Source organism: Triticum aestivum, chromosome 2D (assembly GCF_018294505.1).
Source record: "Triticum aestivum cultivar Chinese Spring chromosome 2D, IWGSC CS RefSeq v2.1, whole genome shotgun sequence".
Taxonomy (NCBI): Eukaryota; Viridiplantae; Streptophyta; class Magnoliopsida; order Poales; family Poaceae; genus Triticum; species Triticum aestivum.
Window position 1 is genome coordinate 479,134,633 of NC_057799.1, and position 23,282 is coordinate 479,157,914.

General features: G+C 43.2%; 1 protein-coding gene across 1 annotated transcript; it reads left to right on the top strand.

The window, feature by feature from the left end:
- The first annotated feature begins 22,478 nt into the window (after positions 1 to 22,478).
- Positions 22,479 to 23,282, top strand: LOC123049638 (putative serpin-Z8). The gene is made up of 2 exons (XM_044472537.1): positions 22,479 to 22,666; positions 22,751 to 23,282. Exons 1-2 carry the CDS (start codon positions 22,582 to 22,584, stop codon positions 23,272 to 23,274), a joined length of 609 nt encoding a protein of 202 aa, XP_044328472.1. The 5' UTR covers positions 22,479 to 22,581; the 3' UTR covers positions 23,275 to 23,282.

Here is a 23,282-nt window from a genome sequence, read left to right on the forward strand (position 1 = left end):
AATAATAATACTTCAAGCATACTAACAAAGCAATTATGTCTTCTCAAAATAACATGGCCAAAGAAAGTTATCCCTACAAAATCATATAGTCTGGCTATGCTCTATCTTCACCACACAAAGTATTTAAATCATGCACAACCCCGATGACAAGCCAAGCAATTGTTTCATACTTTTGACATTCTCAAACTTTTTCAATCTTCACGCAATACATGAGCGTGAGCCATGGACATAGCACTATATGTGGAATAGAATGGTGGTTGTGGAGAAGACAAAAAGGGAGAAGATAGTCTCACATCAACTAGGCGTATCAACGGGCTATGGAGATGCCCATCAATAGATATCAATGTGAGTGAGTAGGGATTGCCATGCAACGGATGCACTAGAGCTATAAGTATATGAAAGCTCAACAAAAGAAACTAAGTGGGTGTGCATCCAACTCGCTTGCTCACGAAGACCTAGGGCATTTTGAGGAAGCCCATCATTGGAATATACAAGCCAAGTTCTATAATGAAAAATTCCCACTAGTATATGAACGTGACAAAATGAGAGACTCTCTATCATGAAGATCATGGTGCTACTTTGAAGCACAAGTGTGGTAAAAGGATAGTAACATTGTCCCTTCTCTCTTTTTCTCTCATTTTTTTATTTGGGCCTTTTCTCTTTTTTATGGCCTCTTTTTTTTCGTCCGGAGTCTCATCCCGACTTGTGGGGGAATCATAGTCTCCATCATCCTTTTCCTCACTTGGGACAATGCTCTAAAAATGATGATCATCACACTTTTATTTTCTTACAACTCAACAATTACAACTCGATACTTAGAACAAAATATGACTCTATATGAATGCCTCCGGCGGTGTACCGGGATATGCAATGAATCAAGAGTGACATGTATGAAAGAATTATGAACGGTGGCTTTGCCACAAATACGATGTCAACTACATGATCATGCAAAGCAATATGACAATGATGGAGCGTGTCATAATAAACGGAACGGTGGAAAGTTGCATGGCAATATATCTCGGAATGGCTATGGAAATGCCATGATAGGTAGGTATGGTGGCTGTTTTGAGGAAGGTTTATGGTGGGTGTATGATACCGGCGAAAAGTGCGCGGTATTAGAGAGGCTAGCAATGGTGGAAGGAAGAAGGGTGCGTATAATCCATGGACTCAACATTAGTCATAAAGAACTCATATACTTATTGCAAAAATCTACAAGTTATCAAAGCAAAGTATTACGCGCATGCTCCTAGGGGGATAGATTGGTAGGAAAAGACCACCGCTCGTCCCCGACCGCCACTCATAAGGAAGACAATCAATAAATAAATTATGCTCCGACTTCATCACATAACGGTTCACCATACGTGCATGCTACGGGAATCACAAACTTTAACACAAGTATCTCTCAAATTCACAACTACTCAACTAGCATGACTCTAATATCACCATCTTTATATCTCAAAACAATTATCAAGCATCAAACTTTTCTTAGTATTCAACACACTCATAAGAAAGTTTTTACTAATCTTGAATACCAAGCATATTAGGATTATTTAAGCAAATTACCATGCTATTTAAGACTCTCAAAATAATCTAAGTGAAGCATGAGAGATCAATAGTTTCTATAAAACAAATCCACCACCGTGCTCTAAAAGATATAAGTGAAGCACTAGAGCAAAACTATATAACTCAAAAGATATAAGCGAAGCACATAGAGTATTCTAACAAATTCCAAATCATGTATGGCTCTCTCAAAAGGTGTGTACAGCAAGGATGATTGTGGTAAACTAAAAAGCAAAGACTCAAATCATACAAGACGCTCCAAGCAAAACACATATCATGTGGTGAATAAAAATATAGCTCCAAGTAAAGTTACCGATGGAAGTAGACGAAAGAGGGGATGCCTTCCGGGGCATCCCCAAGCTTTGGCTTTTTGGTGTCCTTAGATTATCTTGGGGGTGCCATGGGCATCCCCAAGCTTAGGCTCTTGCCACTCCTTGTTCCATAATCCATCTAATCTTTCACCCAAAACTTGAAAACTTCACAACACAAAACTCAACAGAAAATCTCGTGAGCTCCGTTAGTGAAAGAAAACAAAAGACCACTTCAAGGTACTGTAATGAACTCATTCTTTATTTATATTGGTGTTAAACCTACTGTATTCCAACTTCTCTATGGTTTATAAACTATTTTACTAGCCATAGATTCATCAAAATAAGCAAACAACACACGAAAAACAGAATCTGTCAAAAACAGAACAGTCTGTAGTAATCTGTAACTAACGCAAACTTCTGGAACTCCAAAAAATCAGCCAAAATAGGACGACCTAGACAATTTGTTTATTGATCAGCAGCAATTGTAACCAAGATTTTATCACGTTCTGGTGATTTTTAACAATTGTTTTCGTGAACAGAAAGTTTCTGGAAATTACAGCAAGATCAAATAACTATCATCCAAGAAGATCCTATAGGTTTAACTTGGCACAAACACTAATTAAAACATAAAAACACATCTAACCAGAGGCTAGAACAAATATTTATTCCTAAACAGAAGCAAAAAGCAAAAACTAAAAATAAAATTGGGTTGCCTCCCAACAAGCGCTATCGTTTAACGCCCCTAGCTAGGCATAAAAGCAAGGATAGATCTACGTATTGCCATCTTTGGTAGGCAATCCATAAGTGGCCCTCGTGATAGATTCATATGGTAATTTTATTTTCTTCCTAGGGAAGTGTTCCATGCCTTTCTTTAATGGAAATTGGAATCTAATATTCCCTTCCTTCATATCAATAATTGCACTAATCGTTCTAAGGAAAGGTCTACCAAGAATAATAGGACATGAAGGATTGCAATCTATGTCAAGAACGATAAAATCTACGGGCATATAGTTCCTATTTCCAATAATAAGAACATCATTAATTCTTCCCATAGGTTTCTTAATAGTGGAATCCGCAAGGTGCAAGTTTAGAAAGCAATCATCAAAACCACGGAAATCTAGCAAATCGCACAAAATTTTGGGAATAGTGGAAACACTAGCACCCAAATCACATAAAGCATAGAACTCATGATCCTTAATCTTAATTTTAATAGTAGGTTCCCACTCATCATAAAGTTTTCTAGGACTAGAAACTTCCAACTCAAGTTTTTCTTCATAAGATTGCATCAAGGCATCAACGATATGTTTGGTAAAAGCTTTATTTTGACTATAAGCATGAGGAGAATTTAGCACGGATTGCAACAAGGAAATACAATCTATCAAAGAGCAATTATCATAATTAAATTCCTTGAAATCTAAAATAGTGGGTTTATTAAGATCTAATGTTTTGATTTCTGCAATCCCACTTTTATCAATTTTAGCATCAAGATCTAAAAACTCCGAATATTTGGAACGCCTTCTAGGTAAAGGTGGATCATATTCAGTCCCATCATTATCAAGATTCATATTGCAAAACAAGGATTTAATAGGGGACACATCAATAACTTTTAGATCTTCATCTTTACTTTCATAGAAATTTGAAGAACACGCTTTTATAAAAGCAATCTTTCTTAGCACGCATCCTAGCGGTTATTTCTTTGCACTCATCAATGGAAATTCTCATGGCTTTGAGAGACTCATTGATATCATGCTTAGGAGGAATAGATCTCGGTTTTAAAGAATCAACATCACGAGAAATTCTATCAACGTTCCTAGCCAATTCATCAACTTTAAGCATTTTTTCTTCAAGCAAAGCATTGAAATTCTTTTGTGAATTCATAAACTCTTTAACACTAGTCTCAAATTCAGAGGGCATCTTATTAGAATTTCTATAAGAGTTGTTGTAGGAATTACCATAATTATTAGAGGAATTGCTAGGATAAGGCCTAGGATTAAAGTTTCCTCTATACGCGTTGTTACCAAAATTATTCCTACCAACAAAATTCACATCCATAGATTCATTATTATTCTCAATCAAAGTAGACAAAGGCATATCATTAGGATCAGAAGAAACACTCTTAGTAGCAAATAATTTCATACGTTCATCCATCTTTCCACTCAAAACATTAATTTCTTCTATCGCATTCACTTTTTATTAGTAGATCTTTCAGTGTGTCATTGAGAATAATTAACCATAATATTATCTAGGAGTTTAGTAGCTTCTCCTAAAGTGATTTCCATAAAAGTGCCTCCCGCGGCCGAATCTAAAAGATTTCTAGAAGCAAAATTCAATCCGGCATAAAAATTTGTATAATCATCCACAAATTCAAACCATGAGTAGGGCAATTACGTATCATTAATTTCATCCTCTCCCAAGCTTGTGCAACATGTTCATGATCAAGTTGCTTAAAATTCATAATATCGTTTCTAAGAGAGATGATCTTAGCGGGAGGAAAATACTTAGAGATAAAAGCATCTTTGCACTTATTCCAAGAATCAATACTATTTTTAGGCAAAGACGAAAACCAAGCTTTAGCACGACCTCTAAGCGAAAAAGGAAATAGCTTCAATTTAACAATATCATTGTCCACATCTTTCTTCCTTTGCATATCACACTAATCAACGAAGCTGTTTAGATGAGTAGCGGCATCTTCACTAGGAAGGCCGGCGAATTGATCTTTCATGACAAGATTCAACAAAGCAGCATTGATTTCACAAGATTCAGTATTGGTAAGAGGAGCAATCGGAGTGCTAAGGAAATCATTATTGTTGGTATTGGTAAAGTCACATAATTTGGTATTATCTTTAGCCATCGTGACAAACAAGCAATCCAACACATGAGCAAACAAAAAGCAAGCGAAAAAGGCAAACGGAAAAGAGAGGGCGAATAAAACGGCAAGGGTGAAGTGGGGGAGAGGAAAACGAGAGGCAAATGGCAAATAATGTAATGCGGGAGATAAGGGATTGTGATGGGTACTTGGTATGTTGACTTTTGCGTAGACCTCCCCGGCAACGGCGCCAGAAATCCTTCTTGCTACCTCTTGAGCACTGCGTTGGTTTTCCCTTGAAGAGGAAAGGGTGATGCAGCAAAGTAGCGTAAGTATTTCCCTCAGTTTTTGAGAACCAAGGTATCAATCCAGTAGGAGGCTACGCGCGAGTCCCTCGCACCTACACAAAACAAATAAATCCTCGCAACCAACGCGATAAGGGGTTGTCAATCCCTACACGGCCACTTACGAGAGTGAGATCTGATAGATATGATAGGATAATATTTTTGGTATTTTTGTGATAAAGATGCAAAGTAAAATAAAAGCAAAGTAAAAAGCAAAGGAAATAACTAAGTATTGGAAGATTAATATGATGAAGATAGACCCGGGGGCCATAGGTTTCACTAGTGGCTTCTCTCGAGAGCATAAGTATTTTACGATGGGTGAACAAATTACTGTTGAGCAATTGACAGAATTGAGCATAGTTATGAGAATATCTAGGTATGATCATGTATATAGGCATCACGTCCGAGACAAGTAGACCGACTCCTGCCTGCATCTACTACTATTACTCCACTCATCGACCGCTATCCAGCATGCATCTAGAGTATTAAGTTCATAAAAATAGAGTAATGCCTTAAGCAAGATGACATGATGTAGAGGGATAAATTCATGCAATATGATAAAAACCCCATCTTGTTATCCTCGATGGCAACAATACAATACGTGCCTTGCTGCCCCTACTGTCACTGGGAAAGGACACCGCAAGATTGAACCCAAAGCTAAGCACTTCTCCCATTGCAAGAAAGATCAATCTAGTAGGCCAAACCAAACTGATAATTCGAAGAGACTTGCAAAGATAACCAATCATACATAAAAGAATTCAGAGAAGATTCAAATATTGTTCATAGATAAACTTGATCATAAACCCACAATTCATCGGTCTCAACAAACACACCGCAAAAGAAGATTACATCGAATAGATCTCCACGAGAGAGGGGGAGAACATTGTATTGAGATCCAAAAAGAGAGAAGAAGCCATCTAGCTAATAACTATGGACCCGAAGGTCTGAGGTAAACTACTCACACTTCATCGGAGGGGCTATGGTGATGATGTAGAAGCCCTCCGTGATCGATGCCCCCTCCGGCGGAGCTCCGGAACAGGCCCCAAGATGGGATCTCGTGGGTACAGAAGGTTGCGGCGGTGGAATTAGGTTTTTGGCTCCGTATCTGATCGTTTGGGGGTACATAGGTATATATAGGAGGAAGGAGTACGTCGGTGGAGCAACAGGGGGCCCACGAGGGTGGAGGGCGCGCCCTGGGGGGTAGGCGTGCCCTCCTACCTCGTGGCCTCCTCCTTTATTTCTTGACGTAGGGTCCAAGTCTCCTAGATCTTGTTCGTTCTGAAAATCACGTTCCCGAAGGTTTCATTCCGTTTGCACTCCGTTTGATATTCCTTTTCTGCGAAACTCTGAAATAGGCAAAAAACAACAATTCTGGGCTGGGCCTCCGGTTAATAGGTTAGTCCCAAAAATAATATAAAACTGAATAATAAAGCCCAATAATGTCCAAAACAGTAGATAATATAGAATGGAGCAATCAAAAATTATAGATACGTTGGAGACGTATCACCAGACGCCTCACGAGTCCGAAGTAGCTGTCAAGCATAGCTTCGGTTGGCCATAGCCGGATTGTCAAATCCTTCATGGCTAGTTCGGCCACCCTGTGCAGCTCCACCAGCTGCTTCAGCTGATCAGTGAAGGACGCGGGATGCTCTGGCATCGCGTACTGCGCCCAGAATAGCTTCTCCATAGAACCTCCTCCTTCGGCTCGGTAGAACTCTGCAGCGTCTGATACGCTGCGTGGTAGATCCGCAAAAGCCCCTGGGGAACTCCGAACCCGGGTTAGTAAAAGGTATTGCTTCTCCGCATACTTGCTTTGCATCTTAAATGCCTTACCCGCCGTGATCTTCTTGGCCTCCTGGATCTCCTGGAGGGCGGCCTGGGCCTCATTCCGTGCGGTCTCCGCGCTCTGACGAGCCTTGGTGAGTTCGGCCTCTTTAGCCGACGCATCATTCTCTATGGTCTCACATTTTTTCACCGCATCTTGAAGCTCCTGCTGGACTTCTTTGACCCAGGCCTTGAGCTTCTTATGAGCGGCCTGCTGCTGGACAGCTTTTTCCTCGGCCTCGCCTAAGGCCTTCCTCAGGGCCTCGACTTCGGTCGTGGCTCGTACACATATTACGACACTACAGTCAATATACATCGCCTACGCTTTCCGAACATACAGCAAGTCGTTATTCACCTTGCTTCTCCTGGAGCCGAACCCTAACCTCGCCGAGCTCATTATCGGTCCGCTCCAGCCTCTGCCTCAATTCAGAGACTTCGGCAGCATGCGAGGTTGCGGCCAACAGCGACGCCTGCTTGTGAATACATGCTACGTTAGTCTCCTACAATAGATCCTCTGTCCGGTTCTTTTCACCGAACACCGGACAGTGTCTCAGGGGCTACTAACTACAGGGTTTTTTTCTCTTTCTACAACACTTACCTCGAAACCTGTCAACAGGTTGCTGTAGGCGTCGTTCAGTCCACTCTTGGCGGATTGAACCTTCTCAATCACCGCGCCCATAAGGATGCGGTGCTCGTCCATAACGGAGGCGCCTCGTAGCGCCTGCATCAGGTTGTCCGGCGCCCCTGGATGGACGGGGACCACAGACGGAAGCGGCACACCCCCCTCCTTCAAAGGGGGCTGCTCGCCCGACTCCGAAGCCATATGGGTCTCCGGAATCGTATCCGGCTGAGGGCCAAACTGGATGCGGCCCTCTTCTCTAGTCTCCATGGGGATCGTCTCCTCCATGTGTCCGGCAGTGGAGGGTTCGCTTCGTGGCGCCTCCCGGACAGCGTCCTGGGCTCCTCCCCGGTTCAGATCGGCCCTCCGAGACAGCACTTCGGTGTCGTCCCTGGCCCCAGGGGAGTAAGCAGGCGGTGGCGACTGGCTCGTCATCTCCGACGTAGCTAACGAACCTTCAGATGAGGATCGCTGGACAAGGTCATGGGCCGGATTGCAATATTGTAGTTAATCATGTTAAAATAAAGAGAAAGGGCTGGATGTGCGCACAAATAAGTCATGTCACTCACGATGCGGCCTGGGGCTTAGCGCGGGGGCGTCGTTCCGGACTACTGTCAATGTCCCACGCGGTATTAACCGTTGGGGCGCCCTTCTCCTTCTTGGGCGCCTCCGCCTCCAGATGTGCCGAGGCCGCCCTCTTCTTCTTCTTCTCCTGGGGAGGAGGGTTGTTTTCTTCCTCCGCCCCCTCTTCCTCGTCATTTTCCTCGGGGACAGAGGAATGGGCCTCGTCGTCTTCGGACGTCGCGTCCGAAGTGCCCTTGCGACGGGGGCCGCTCTTGGCCCCCTTGGCCTTCTTCTTGGCCTTCTTTTCCGGTGCCGTATATGGCGCCGGGACGAGCATCTGCGCCAGGCGCGGGATGACTGGTTCTTCGGGCAGCGGAGCCGGACACTGGATCCGCTTCGCCCTCTCCACCCAGTCCTAAGAGAGCAATACTAAAATCTCAGACGTCATCCCCGAAAGTGTTTAAGCCGGGAGTACGCCAAAAGTAACATACCTCGTTGGCGGGGTGTTTGCAACTATGACCACGGTCTGAATCCGTGGCCGGTGGCTTCTCGTTGCCCTTAAAGAGCAACTTCCAGGCCCCTTCGTGAGAAGTCTCGAAGAGCCTCTTCAAGGTCTGGTGCTTCTTCGAATTGAACTCCCACAAAGGGCGGCTTCGGCGCTGGCACGGAAGAATCCGGCGGACTAGCATCACCTGGATGACGTCAACGAGCTTGACGTTCTTGGTCACCATGCTTTGGACGCGCGTCTGCAGCGCTATTAGCTCGTCAGGAGAGCACCAGTCCGGGCTCTTCTCGACCTAGGAGGTGAGTTGCATGGGAGCTCCGGAGCGGAATTCGGCAGCTGCGGCCCAGGTGGTGCCGCGAGGTTTTGTGATGTAGAACCACTGCTTCTGCCACTCCTTTACTGTCTCCACAAAGGTGCCTTTGGGCCAGGAGACGTTGGACAGCTTGCTCACCATGGCTCCTCCGCACTCCGCGTGCTGGCCATCCACCACTTTCAGCTTCACATTGAAGACTTTGAGCCATAGCCCGAAGTGGGGATGGATGCGGAGGAAGGCCTCGCACACGACGATAAACGTCGAGATGTTGAGGAAGGAATTCGGGGATAGATCATGGAAATCTATCCCGTAATAGTACATCAGCCCGCGGACGAAAGGGTGGAGTGGAAACCCTAGCCCGCGGAAGAAATGGGGGATGAATACTACCCTCTCTGTGGGCTCCGGCGTGGGGACGACTTGTCCCTCGGCCGGCAGACGATGGATGATCTCCTTCGCCAAATATCCGGCCGCCCGGAGCTCGGTAATGTCCTCCTCCTTGACGGAGGAGACCATCCACTTGCCCTGACCACCGGATCCGGACATGGTTGCTTGAGTGGAAAGGAGATGAGAACTTGGGCGCTGGAGCTTGAGATCGGAAAGGCGGAGGCAAAGAGAAAGCGTGAGGAGAGGAAGAAATTCTTATCCCCTTATAAAGGCAGCAAATATTAAACACCTCACTCGCCTTAGGATTCGCCTATTCTCAAGGGCTGTATAAACGACACGGTTGGGTTACCCATACCCGCATTGATGAGAATCCTGCAATAAGGGGACACGATCTCTGTTTCGACAAGACGTGCCAATAACAACCGCGTCTCGAAAGTGGGATGGCAGAAAAACGGTTCGAAATTATGACCGAACGGACATGATGTCGTGTTGGAAAGAAGCTGTCAACAGATTAGATTCGTACAAATATTATATTCTCTCTGTGGTTGTGTATGGTGTGACACAGATCCGGATACAGTCATCGCATCCGAAGACTATCTTGGAGTTCGGGAAAAGGGGAACCTGCCTTGCAATGCCGAAGACAAATCTGCGCGCCGAACTCCTCGTCAATAAAGCCAGGTTCAGGGGCTACTGAGGGAGTCCTGGACTAAGGGGTCCTCGGGCGTCCGGCCTGTTATCTATTGGCCGGACTGATGGGCTGTGAAGACATGAAGGCCGAAGATTGCACCCGTGTCCGGATTGGACTCTACTTGCGTGGAAGGCAAGCTTGGCGACCAACTATGAAGATTCCTTCTTATGTAACCGACTCCATGTAAACCCTAGAGCCCCTCGGTGTCTATATAAACCGAAGGGGATAGTCTGGAAAGGACAACGCATATACACATTACCATAGTCATAGGCTAGGCTTCTAGGGTTTAGCCATTATGATCTCGTGGTAGATCAACTCTTGTAATACTCATATTCATCAAGATCAATCAAGCAGGAAGTAGGGTATTACCTCCATAGAGAGGGCCCGAACCTGGGTAAACATCGTGTCCCCCGTCTCCTGTTACCATTGATCCTAGACGCACATTTCGGGACCCCCTACCCGAGATCCGCCGGTTTTGACACCGACAGCCACAAAATACGATGTCAACTACATGATCATGCAAGGCAATATGACAATGATGAAGCGTGTCATAATAAATTTAACGGTGGAAAGTTGCATGGCAATATATCTCGGAATGGCTATGGAAATGCCATGATAGGTAGGTATGGTGGCTGTTTTGAGGAAGATATAAGGAGGCTTATGTGTGATAGAGCGTATCATATCACGGGGTTTGGATGCACCGGCGAAGTTTGCACCAACTCTCAAGGTGAGAAAGGGCAATGCGCGGTACCTAGAGGCTAGAAAATTGTGGAAGGTTGAGAGTGCGTATAATCCATGGACTCACATTAGTCATAAAGAACTCATATACTTATTGCAAAAGTTTATTAGCCCTCGAAGCAAAGTACTACTATGCATGCCCCTAGAGGGATAGATTGGTAGGAAAAGACCATCGCTCGTCCCCGACCGCCACTCATAAGGAAAGCAATAAAAGAACACCTATGTGTCAAAATTGTCACACAACTTTTACCATACGTGCATGCTACGGGACTTGCCAACTTTAACACAAGTATTTTTCAATTTCACAATTACTCAACTAGCACACTCTAATATTACCACCTTTATATCTCAAAACACTTATCAAGTATCTAACTTCTCATAACATTCAATAAACTCAATATGGAAGATTAATTTCACAATTAAAGAAAATTACCATGCTGTTTAAGACTCTCAAAATAATATAAGTGAAGCATGAGAGATCAATAATTTCTATAAAATACAACCACCGCCGTGCTCTAAAAGATATAAGTGAAGCACTAGAGCAAAAACTATATAACTCAAAAGATATAAGTGAAGCACATAGAGTATTCTAACAAATTCCGAATCATGTGTGTCTCTCTCAAAAGGTGTGTACAGCAAGGATGATTGTGGCAAACTAACAAACAAAGACTCAAACCATACAAGACGCTCCAAGCAAAACACATATCATGTGGTGAATAAAAATATAGCTCCAAGTAAATTACCGATGGTTGAGGACGAAAGAGGGGATGCCTTCCGGGGCATCCCCAAGCTTTGGCTTTTTGGTGTCCTTGGATTTACCTTGGGGTGCCTTGGGCATCCCCAAGCTTAGGCTCTTGCCACTCCTTGTTCCATAATCCATCAAATCTTTTACCCAAAACTTGAAAACTTCACAACACAAAACTTAACAGAAAATCTCGTGAGCTCCGTTAGCGAAAGAAAAAAAATACTACTTCAAGGTACTGTATTGAACTCATTATTTATTTATATTGGTGTTAAACCTACTGTATTCCAACTTCTCTATGGTTATAAACTATTTTACTAGCCATAGATTCATCAAAATAAGCAAACAACACACGAAAAACAGAATCTGTCAAAAACAGAACAGTCTGTGGTAATCTGTAATTAACGCAAACTTCTGGAACTCCAAAACTTCTACCAAAATAGGAAGACTTAGAAAATTTGTTTAGTGATCTTCTGCAATTGGAATCAGTATTTTATCACGTTCTGGTGATTTTTAACAATTATTTTCGTGAACAGAAAGTTTCTGGGATTTTCAGCAAGATCAAATAACTACCATCCAAGAAGATCCTATAGGTTTAACTTGGCACAAACACTAATTAAAACACAAAAACAAATCTAACCAGAGGCTAGATCAAAAATTTATTCCTAAACAGAAGCAAAAAGCAAAAAACTAAAAATAAAATTGGGTTGCCTCCCAACAAGAGCTATCGTTTAACGCCCCTAGCTAGGCATAAAAGCAAGGATAGATCTAGGTCTTGCCATCTTTGGTATTGGGAAAGAAAAGAGAAAATTTATTATCTATAGCATTAATCTTTGTATTTTGAGAAAGTACGTGGCCATTTATGGTGGAAGAAAGATTAAGCACGCTACGGAAATTTGCATCTAAGCTAGCTTTCATCTCTTTGATAATTTCGTTTTGGTAAAAGCATAAAAGAGAGGTGGATTCAACCTTCTCACTCATGGGGTGCCCAAATATAGTTTTCATCTTTTCATAGGTATCTATGGGATCCCCTTCAAGAAAACCCTCTTCAATAATAGAATCTAAAACTTGCTTGAACGAAGCGGGCAACCCAACATAAAAGCTTTTTAGGTAAACCTCAATTTGATATTGGGGCACATAGCTCGCTCGGATCCTTAAAAGCCTATCCCAAGCATCTTTCAAAGACTCATCAAGTAAATAACGAAAAATTCCAGGATCATCTTCATCGAAATTATTCAAACCTTCATTGATAACCCCGGTGGGTCTTTCCATAGCAGCATTGTTTATGAGCTTAGAGAGGACAGAGGGGCTATCGAAGGTATTAAAACCATGGAGAGAGCCCTTAGTCCTTTTTGATTCGGCCATGGTACAAAGAAAACAGCGGGAAAGAGGCAAACGGAAAAAGAGGGCGAATAAAACGGCAAGGGTGAAGTGGGGGAGAGGAAAACGAGAGGCAAATGACAAATAATGTAATGCGAGGGATAAGAGTTTGTGATGGGTACTTGGTATGTCTTGACTTGTGCGTAGATCTCCCCGGCAACGGCGCCAGAAATCCTTCTTGCTACCTCTTGAGCACTGCGTTGGTTTTCCCTTGAAGAGGAAAGGGTGATGCAGTAAAGTAGCGTAAGTATTTCCCTCAGTTTTTGAGAACCAAGGTATCAATCCAGTAGGAGACTACGCTCGAGTCCCACACACCTACACAAACAAATAAGAACCTCGCAACCAACGCGATAAAGGGGTTGTCAATCCCTTCACGGTCACTTACGAGAGTGAGATCTGATAGAGATGATAAGATAATATTTTTGGTATTTTTATGATAAAGAGTAAAAGTAAAGAAAGCAAGTAAACAGTAATGGAAATAACGGGAGATTAATATGATGGAAAATAGACCCGGGGGCCATAGGTTTCACTAGTGGCTTCTCTCAAGATAGCATAAGTATTACCGTGGGTGAACAAATTACTATCGAGCAATTGATAGAATTGAGCATAGTTATGAGAATATCTAGGTATGATCATGTATATAGGCATCACGTCCGTGACAAGTAGACTGAAACGATTCTGCATCTACTACTATTACTCCACACATCGGCCGCTATCCAGCATGCATCTAGAGTATTAAGTTCATAAGAACAGAGTAACGCTTTAAGCAAGATGACATGATGTAGAGGGATAAACTCATGCAATATGATATAAACCCCATCTTTTTATCCTCGATGGCAACAATACAATACGTGCCTTGCTGCCCCTGGTGTCACCGGGAAAGGACACCGCAAGATTGAACCCAAAGCTAAGCACTTCTCCCATTGCAAGAAAGATCAATCTAGTAGGCCAAACCAAACCGATAATTCGAAGAGACTTGCAAAGATAACCAATCATACATAAAAGAATTCAGAGAAGATTCAAATATTGTTCATAGATAATCTTGATCATAAACCCACAATTCATCGGATCTCGATAAACACACCGCAAAAGAAGATTACATCGAATAGATCTCCAAGAGAATCGAGGAGAACTTTGTATTGAGATCCAAAGAGAGAGAAGAAGCCATCTAGCTAATAACTATGGACCCGAAGGTCTGAGGTAAACTACTCACACATCATCAGAGAGGCTATGGTGTTGATGTAGAAGCCCTCTGCCCCCTCCGGCAGGACGCCGGAAAAGGCCCCAAGATGGGATCTCACGGGTACAGAAGGTTGCGGCGGTGGAATTAGGTTTTCGTGGGCGCTTCTGATGGTTTGGGGGTACGTAGGTATATATAGGAGGAAGAAGTAGGTCGGTGGAGCCACGAGGGGCCCACGAGGGTGGAGGGCGCGCCTCGTGGCCTCCTCGTTTGTTGCTTGATGTCCACTCCAAGTCCTCTGGATCATGTTTGTTCCAAAAATCATGTTCCCGAAGGTTTCATTCCGTTTGGACTCCGTTTGATATTCTTTTTCTGCGAAACACCGAAATAGGCAAAAAAACAGCAATTTGGTCTGGGCCTCCAGTTAATAGGTTAGTCCCAAAAATAATATAGAAGTGTATAAATAAGCCCATTAAACATCCAAAACAGAATATATAATAGCATGGAAGAATAAAAAATTATAGATACGTTGGAGACGTATCAAAAACCCAAAAATATTTTATCTTTTGTTTATCTATCTCTATCAGATCTCACTTTTGCAAGTGACCGTGAAGGGATTGACAACCCCTTTATCGCATTGGGTGCAAGTTGTTTGATTGTTTGTGCAGGTATTGGTGATTTGTGCGTTCTTCTTCTACTGGATTGATACCTTGGTTCTGAAACTGAGGGAAATACTTATCTCTACTTTGCTGCATCACCCTTTCCTCTTCAAGGGAAAAACCAACGCAAGCTCAAGAAGTAGCAGGAAGAATTTCTGGCACCATTGCATAGGAGAACTACGCCAAGTCAAGACATACCAATTAAGTACCCATCATAAAATTCTCATCTCCTGCATTACATTATTCGTCATTTGCCTCTCGTTTTCCTCTCCCCCACTTCTAAAATTATTTTTGAAAAGATTTGCCTTTTTATTCGCCCTTCTTCCGTTCGTCTTTTCGTTTGCCTTTATGTCTTACTTGGTTTGTTTGCTCGTTCGCTTGGTATAATTGTGTGTTTATTGAAAATCAAGAACCAAAAGGTTTACTGATCCTCATCCACTTGCTAATCTTTGAAAAGATCCAATTATTATGGACCAATTGCTAGTGAATTGAGTGCACTAGATTATCTCTACGAGGTTTTGCTTGAAATTCGTGAATATGAAAAGTGTGATGAAGTGTTGAAAGAAGAAAATTTTAAAGTGATTCACGATAGTGCCTTGGATGAAAAGCACGATTGCAATGATGTCATTATAAATTCCATAAATGCGTCTCTGAATGCGTCCTTCCTTCTCAATGCCCGGGCATCCGGCTTGGAGGGATATCTTTCCTATCTTTCGAGATCCACCCTACAATATGGGGTCAAAAAGCCAAAAAAATAAGTGATTTTAGCCCTTATAAAAAGAAAACGGAATTCACGCCTTTTAGAAAGAGCCGCTAAATTAAATTCTCTTTTAGGCGAAGGAAGTATGACCGCTTTACCAATAGTTGAGACTTAATCTGGAGACGTTTCCGCCTATATTCCTACTAATGTAATCTCCATTACAGATGGACAAATATTCTTATCTGCGGATCTATTCCATGCCGGAATTCGACCCGCTATTAATGTGGGTATTTCTGTTTCCAGAGTAGGATCCGCGGCTCAAATTAAAGCCATGAAACAAGTAGCTGGCAAATCCAAATTGGAACTAGCTCAATTCGCAGAGTGACAAGCCTATTATTCGCCTCTGCTCAGTCAATTGTGTTAATGATATGCAAAACCCTAAGTTGGGGATGCTAGTTTTGCTATGTCCACTACTTGTTGCAATGATCATGATTGGGGTGATTCTTCTTATGATCTTGAAAATTTATTTAAGCCCCATGATGAATATGATATTGATAATAGTGTTTGCAATAATATTGAAAATGGGTTTGGAAGATTGTCAACTTTAGATCCCACATACTTGGAGAATGTTCATCTTATGAATTTTTTCATAAAAGTGGGTTTGGAGAGGTCATGACTTTAGTTAATGTTAATCCCACTATTTTGGAAGAGTGTCAACTTTGCATGCATGTGGATCATGTTGAGAATATGTTTTGTGATAGCTATATTGTTGAATTTTCTTATGATCCTACATGTAATTATTATGAGAGAGGAAAATATGGTTGTAGAAATTTTCATGTTGCTAAATTACCTCGTCTCTTTCTTCTTCCTTGCATGAGCTAGTTTTTGCTTGCCTTGATAATTTGTTTGCTTATAAAATGCCTATGCATAGGAAGTATGTTAGACTTAGATTTGTTTGTCACGTGTTTTATGATGCTCTCTTTGTGCTTCAATTCTTCTCTTTTATGTGAGCATCATTGAAATTATCAATGCCTAGCTAAAAGGCTTTAAAAAAGCGCTTGTTGGGAGACAACCCAATATTTTTCCTTGCTATTTTCAATAAATAATTCATCTAGACTCTGGTTAGATGTGTTTTAATTAGTGTTTGTGCGAAGTAAGACCTTTGCGATGGCTTACGGTGATAGTTGATTTGATTTTCTGAAAAACAGAAACTTTTGCGCCCAGAAAAATAATTTTCATAATTCACAGAAGCGTGCTTTTGATCTGAATTTTTAACACAAGATTGATATACAAATTGCCCAGGTTGAACTAAGTTTTCAGAATTTTTGGAGTTACATAAGTATTCGAAGTATTCAGATTGCTACAGACTGTTCTGTTTTTGACAGATTCTGTTTTCTTTGTGTTGTTTGCTTATTTTGATGAATCTATGGGTAGTATCGAGGAGTATGAACCATGGAGAAGTTGGAATACAGTAGATATTACACCAATAAATATAAAGAATGAGTTCACAACAGTACCAAAAGTGGTGATTTATTTTCTTATACTAACGAATCTCATGAGATTTTCTGTTGAGTTTTGTGTTGTGAAGTTTTCAAGTTTTGGGTAAGGATTTGATGGACTATGGAATAAGGAGTGGCAAGAGCCTAAGCTTGGCGATGCCCAAGACACCCCAAGGTAATATTCAAGGACAACCAAGAGCCTAAGCTTGGGGATGCCCTGGAAGGCATCCCCTCTTTCGTCTTCGTCCATCGGTAACTTTACTTGAGGCTATATTTTTATTCACCACATGATATGTGTTTTGCTTGGAGCGTCTTGTATGATTTGAGTCTTCGCTTTTTAGTTTGCCACAATCATCCTTGCTGTACACACCTTTCGAGGGGGACACGCATGAATCGTGATTTATTAGAATACTCTATGTGCTTCACTTATATCTTTTGAGCTAGGCAATTTTGCTCTAGTGCTTCACTTATACTCCCTCCGTTCCTTTATATAAGGTGTATTTGTTTTTTGACAAAATTCCACAATGTAAGGTGCATTTCTTCTAATTCCTCATAATCCCTTTTTTATCCTTGTGGAAAAAACGAAAGTATCTCTCTCCCGATTGCCTGTATCTCTCTTTATAGAAAAAGAAGGAAAGTATCTCTCCCCTGATTGCCTGTATCTCTTTCTTTCAAAGCCTAACTAATTTACTTGCTAGTATTGAACAAGGGTAATTTTGTACAAATGTGTCTATAATTTGTTGCCTTGATCACCGTGCCCAAAAATATACACCTTAGATAAAGGAACGGACGTAGTATCTTTTTAGAGCACGGCGGTGGTTTTATTTTATAGAAATTGTTGAACCCTCATGATTCACTTATATTATTTTGATAGTCTTTCTAAACAACATGGTAATTTTCTTAGGTTATGAATTTAGTCCTAATATGATGGGCATCCAAAAGGGATATAATAAAACTTTCATATAAAGTGCATTGAATACTATGAGAGAAGTTTGATTCCTTATGATTGTTTTGAGATATGAGGATGGTGATATTAGAGTCATGCTAGTGGAGTAATTGTGTATTGTAGAAATACTTGTGTTGAGGTTTGTGATTCCCGTAGCATGCACGTATGGTGAACCGTTATGTAACGAAGTTGAAGCATGGTTTATTTATTGTTTGTCTTCCTTATGCGTGGCGGTCGGGGACGAGCGATGGTCTTTTCCTACCAATTTATCCCCCTAGGAGCATGCGCATAGTACTTTGTTTCGATAGCTAATAGACTTTTGCAATAAGTATGTGAGTTCTTTATTACTAATGTTGAGTCCATGAATTATACACACTCTCACCCTTCCACCATTACTAGCCTCTCTAGTACTGCGCAAACTTTCGCCGGTACCATACACCCACTATATACCTTCCTGAAAACAGCCACCATACCTACCTATTATGGCATTTCCTAGCCATTCCGAGATATATTGTCATGCAACTTTCCACCGTTTCATTTATTATGACACGCTTCATCATTATCATATTGCTTTGCATGATCATGTAGTTGACATAGTATTTGTGGCAAAACCACCGTTCAAAATTTTCATACATGTCACTCTTGAGTCATTGCACATTCCCGGTACCGCCAGAGGCATTCATATAGAGTCATATTTTGTTCCGAGTATCAAGTTGTAATTCTTGAGTTGTAAGTAAATAAAAGTGTGATGATCATCATTATTAGAACATTGTCCCATGTGAGGAAATAAAAAAAGGGAGGCCAATGAAGCCTAAAAAAAAGAGGCCAAAGAAGCCATTCAAAAAAAAGAGAAAAAGAGAGAAGGGGCAATGTTACTATCATTTTTCCACACTTGTGCTTCAAAGTAGCACCATGATCTTCATGATAGAGTCTCCTATTTTGTCACTTTCATATACTAGTGGGAATTTTTCATTATAGAACTTGGCTTGTATATTCCAACGATGGGCTCGCTCAAATGCCCTAGGTCTTCATGAGCAAGCGAGTTGGATGCACATCCACTTAGTTTCTTTTTGAGCTTTCATAAACTTATAGCTCTAGTGCATCCGTTGCATGGCAATCCCTACTCACTCACATTGATATCTATTGAGGGCATCTCCATAGCCCGCCTAGTTGATGTGAGACTATCTCCTTCTTTTTGTCTTCTCCACAATCACCATATTCTATTCCACCTATAGTAATATATCCATGGCTCACGCTCATGTATTGCGTGCAAGTTGAAAAGGTTTGAGAACACCAAAAGTATGAAACAATTGCTTGGCTTGTCATCGGGGTTGTGCATGATTTGAATATTTTGTGTGATGAAGATGGAGCATCCCAGACTATATGATTTTGTAGGGATAACTTTCTTTGCCCATGTTATTTTGAGAAGACATAATTGCTTTATTAGTATGCTTGAAGTATTATCGTTTTTATGTCAATATTAAACTTTTGTTTTGAATCTTATAGATCTGAACATTCATGCCACAATAAAGAAAATTACATGGATAAATATGTTAAGTAGCATTCCACATCAAAAAATTTGTTTTATCATTTACCTACTTGAGGACGAGCAGGAATTAAGCTTGGGGATGCTTGATACGTCTCCAATGTATATATCATTTTTGATTGTTCCATGCTATTATATTATCTGTTTTGGATGTTTTATATACATTAATATGCTATTTCATATTATTTTTAGGACTAACCTATTAACCTAGAGCCCAGTGCTAGTTTCTGTTTTCCTTGTTTTTGAGCTTCGCAGAAAAGTCCAAATGGAATAAAACTTCACGATGATTTTTTTGGACCAGAAGACACCCAGGAGACTTGGAGTCCATGTCAGAAGAGCCACGAGGCGAAGACAAGGGTGGAGGGTGCGCAGAGGGGGTAGGGCGCGCCCCCCTACCTTGTGGGCCCGTCGTGACCCCCTGACCTAGTTCTGCCTCCTATATATTTGCAAATATTCCCAAACGTCCAAAAGCATCCACGAAAACACTTTCCCACCGCCGCAACCTTTTGTTCCCGTGAGATCCCATCTAGGGACCTTTTCCGGCACCCTGCCGGAGGGGGATTCGATCACGGAGGGCATCTACATCAACTCTATTGCCCCTCCGATGAAGTGTGAGTAGTCCACCACAGACCTATGGGTCCATAGCTAGTAGCTAGATGGCTTCTTCTCTCTCTTTGATTCTCAATACCATGTTCTCCTCGATTTTCTTGGAGATCTATCCGATGTAATCATCTTTTGCGGTGTGTTTGTCGAGATCCGATGAATTGTGGATTTATGATCAACTTATCTATGAATATTATCTGAATCTCCTCTGAATTCTTATATGCATGATTTGGTATCTTTGTATTTCTATTCGAATTATCGGTTTGGTTTGGCCGACTAGATCGGTTTTTCTTGCAATGGGAGAGGTGCTTAGCTTTGGGTTCAATCTTGCGGTGTCCTCACCCAGTGAGAGAGTAGGGGTAGCGAGGCACGTATAGCATTGTTGCCATCGAGGATAAAAAGATGGGGTTTTCATCATATTGATTGAGTTAATTCCTCTACGTCATGTCATCTTACTTAATGTGTTACTATGTTCTTTATGAACTTAATACTCTAAATGCAGGCAAGAGTCTATCGATGTGTGGAGTAATAGTAGTAGATGCAGAATCGTTTCGGTCTACTTGACACGGACGTGATGCCTATATTGCATAATCATTGCCTTGGATATCGTCATAACTTTGCGCTTTTCTATCAATTGCTCGACGGTAATTTGTTCATCCACCGTATTATTTGCTTTCAAGAGAGAAGCCTCTAGTGAAACCTATGGCCCTCGGGTCTATTTTCCATCATATTAGTTTCCGATCTACTATTTTCCATCATATTAGTTTTCGATCTACTATTTACAATCTTTTACTTTCAGATCTATAAATCAAAAACCCAAAAATATTTTATCTTTTGTTTATCTATCTCTATCAGATCTCACTTTTGCAAGTGGCCGTGAAGGGATTGACAACCCCTTTATCGCGTTGGGTGCAAATTGTTTGATTGTTTGTGCAGGTATTGGTGATTTGTGCGTTCTTCTCCTACTGGATTGATACCTTGATTCTCAAACTGAGGGAAATACTTATCTCTACTTTGCTGCATCACCCTTTTCTTTTCAAGGGAAAAACCAACGCAAGCTTAAAAAGTAGCACAACCGCTTCGTGGTGGACGTCCGCGGCTCATCTCAGAACGTATCCGTCATCGATCTAACGTCCACCTGCACCGTTCGGGTTTCGGGCTCCGACGAGAAAGAGTAGGGCATGAGAGACGGCGGCGCCATGAGTCCCATGAGCCGGCTCGTGTCCCATGCCCTACTCTACCTTGCCGGCGACCCGACCGACATTCTGAGGAGCGCAGCCAGCCGCCGGACATGGCCACGGCGGAAACGGGCGAGCGGGGAGTGGAACGGGCGAGCCCCGCTTATATTAGGTTTCACGTTGCATGTAATAATATGGATTTGAGATTTCTAATTTGAGGTATCCGGATGTGGGGTGCATTTTTTAAGGCGTGAAAGGTCACTGTCCGAACGCGCCCGGACGTGTTTGCGGGCGTTTGAAGGGTCGGATTTGCCAAGTCCGGCTGTAGATGCTCTTAAAGTTGCTCTTATTTTGCTATGGATTGGTTTTCTTGCTTCGTAATAAGGAAACCAATTATTGGTGCGCATGCTTTTTTTCCTACAGAAAAAACAATCTAAAATTACCTTTCTAAGGTTTATTCTGCTTCCTAAAATTATGGATTGGTCTCCTCAAATCGCATAATGTCCGGCAGTTTTTCCTCATATATCACATCGTGAAATAACTTCCCTAGCGCAGGTCTTCAAATACGGTGGAATCGGACGCTCGGCCGGCTTTGGATCCTACGGCAACAAATAGTGCTTCCCGTCTTGTTAACGTACATCACGGTGAAGAACCGATCGTCGTTTCTCTACGCGATTTTCTCTCCGTCTCGAAGGCAAGCGATGGAAGTGACGGCGGACACGACGCCGTCCTGCTCCGGAGGCCTGGCGGCGCTCGCTGCCAGCCTCACAAGCCGCCTCGCCGTCACGGTGAAGAACCGGTCGTCGTTTCTCTACGCGATTTTCTTCCCGTCTCAAAAGCAAGCGATGGAAGCGACGGACGCGCACTACTCTAAAGTGACGGGGGACACGGCGCCGTCCTGCTCCGGTGGCCTGGCGGCGCTCGCCGCCGGCCTCGTGAGCCGCCTCGCCGACGACAACAATGCGGGAAGCAACCTGGTGTTATCGCCGCTGTCCATCTACGCGGCGCTCGCGCTCCTGGCCGCCGGCGCCCGGGGCGCCACCCAGGACGAGATACTCGGCGTCCTCGGCACGCCGTCTCGCGCCGCGCTCGACGAGTTCCTCTCCGGCGTGGCGGAGGACGCGCTCGAGGACCACTCCGAGTACGGCGGGCCGCGCGTCGCGTTGCGTGCGGCGTCTGGACCGACCTCGCCTGCCCGCTGAAGCCAGCCTACCGCCACGCCGCCGCGAGCGCGTACAAGGCCGACGCCAGCACCGTCGACTTCCGCGACAGTCCGGAGGCGGCGCGGGGTCAGATCAACGCGTGGGTGGCGCAGGCCACGAGTAACCTGATCGGCCCCGTCCTTGGCCCGGGATCCATAACGCGGCTCACCCGCGTCGTGCTCGGCAACGCTATATACTTCAAGGGCAAGTGGGAGGATCCGTTCTACAAGGAGGCCACCGCCAACAAGCTGTTCCACCGGCCCGACGGCAGCACCGTCGACGTGCCCTTCATGCAGAGCTGGAGTTCCCAGTTCATCGCCGTGCACAAAGGGTTCAAGGTGCTCAAACTCCGGTACCAAATGGCTCAAGGGCAAGGTAATTCGTCCGTCAAGTTACAGTCTTATCCTTCCACTCGTGTTTCACACCAATGCATCACATCTTGCTCACTTCTGTTGATAGGCCGACACGTCGATCGTATCAAGCGTACACAGTTTTCTATGTGCATCTTCCTCCCGGATGCCTTCGACGGCTTGCCGAGCCTGGTCGACGCGATAGCATCCCGACCTGGCTTCCTGCACAAGCACCTACCGAAGAGGAAGCTCGAGGTTAGGGAGTTCCGGGTGCCCAAGTTCAAGCTGTCCTTCCACAGCAGCGATGTCACCGTTTTGAAGAAGCTGGGGCTTCAGTTGCCGTTCAGCGATCAAGCCGATCTGTCTGACATGGTGGAGCGTGATGAATCTGACTTGCCATTGGTCCTGAGTGACGTCATCCACAAGGCGGTCATCGAGGTAAACGAAGAGGGCACCGTAGCTGCTGCCGTCTCCAGGATGAATATGGAAATAGGAAGTTCTATCACGCGGCGGCCGCCTCCTCCTCCTGTGGATTTTGTAGCCGACCACCCGTTTGCGTACTTCATAGTGGAGGAGGCGACCGACGCAGTTGTCTTTGCCGGGTGTGTACTCGACCCGTCTAACGAGGATTAGGTCGTCCG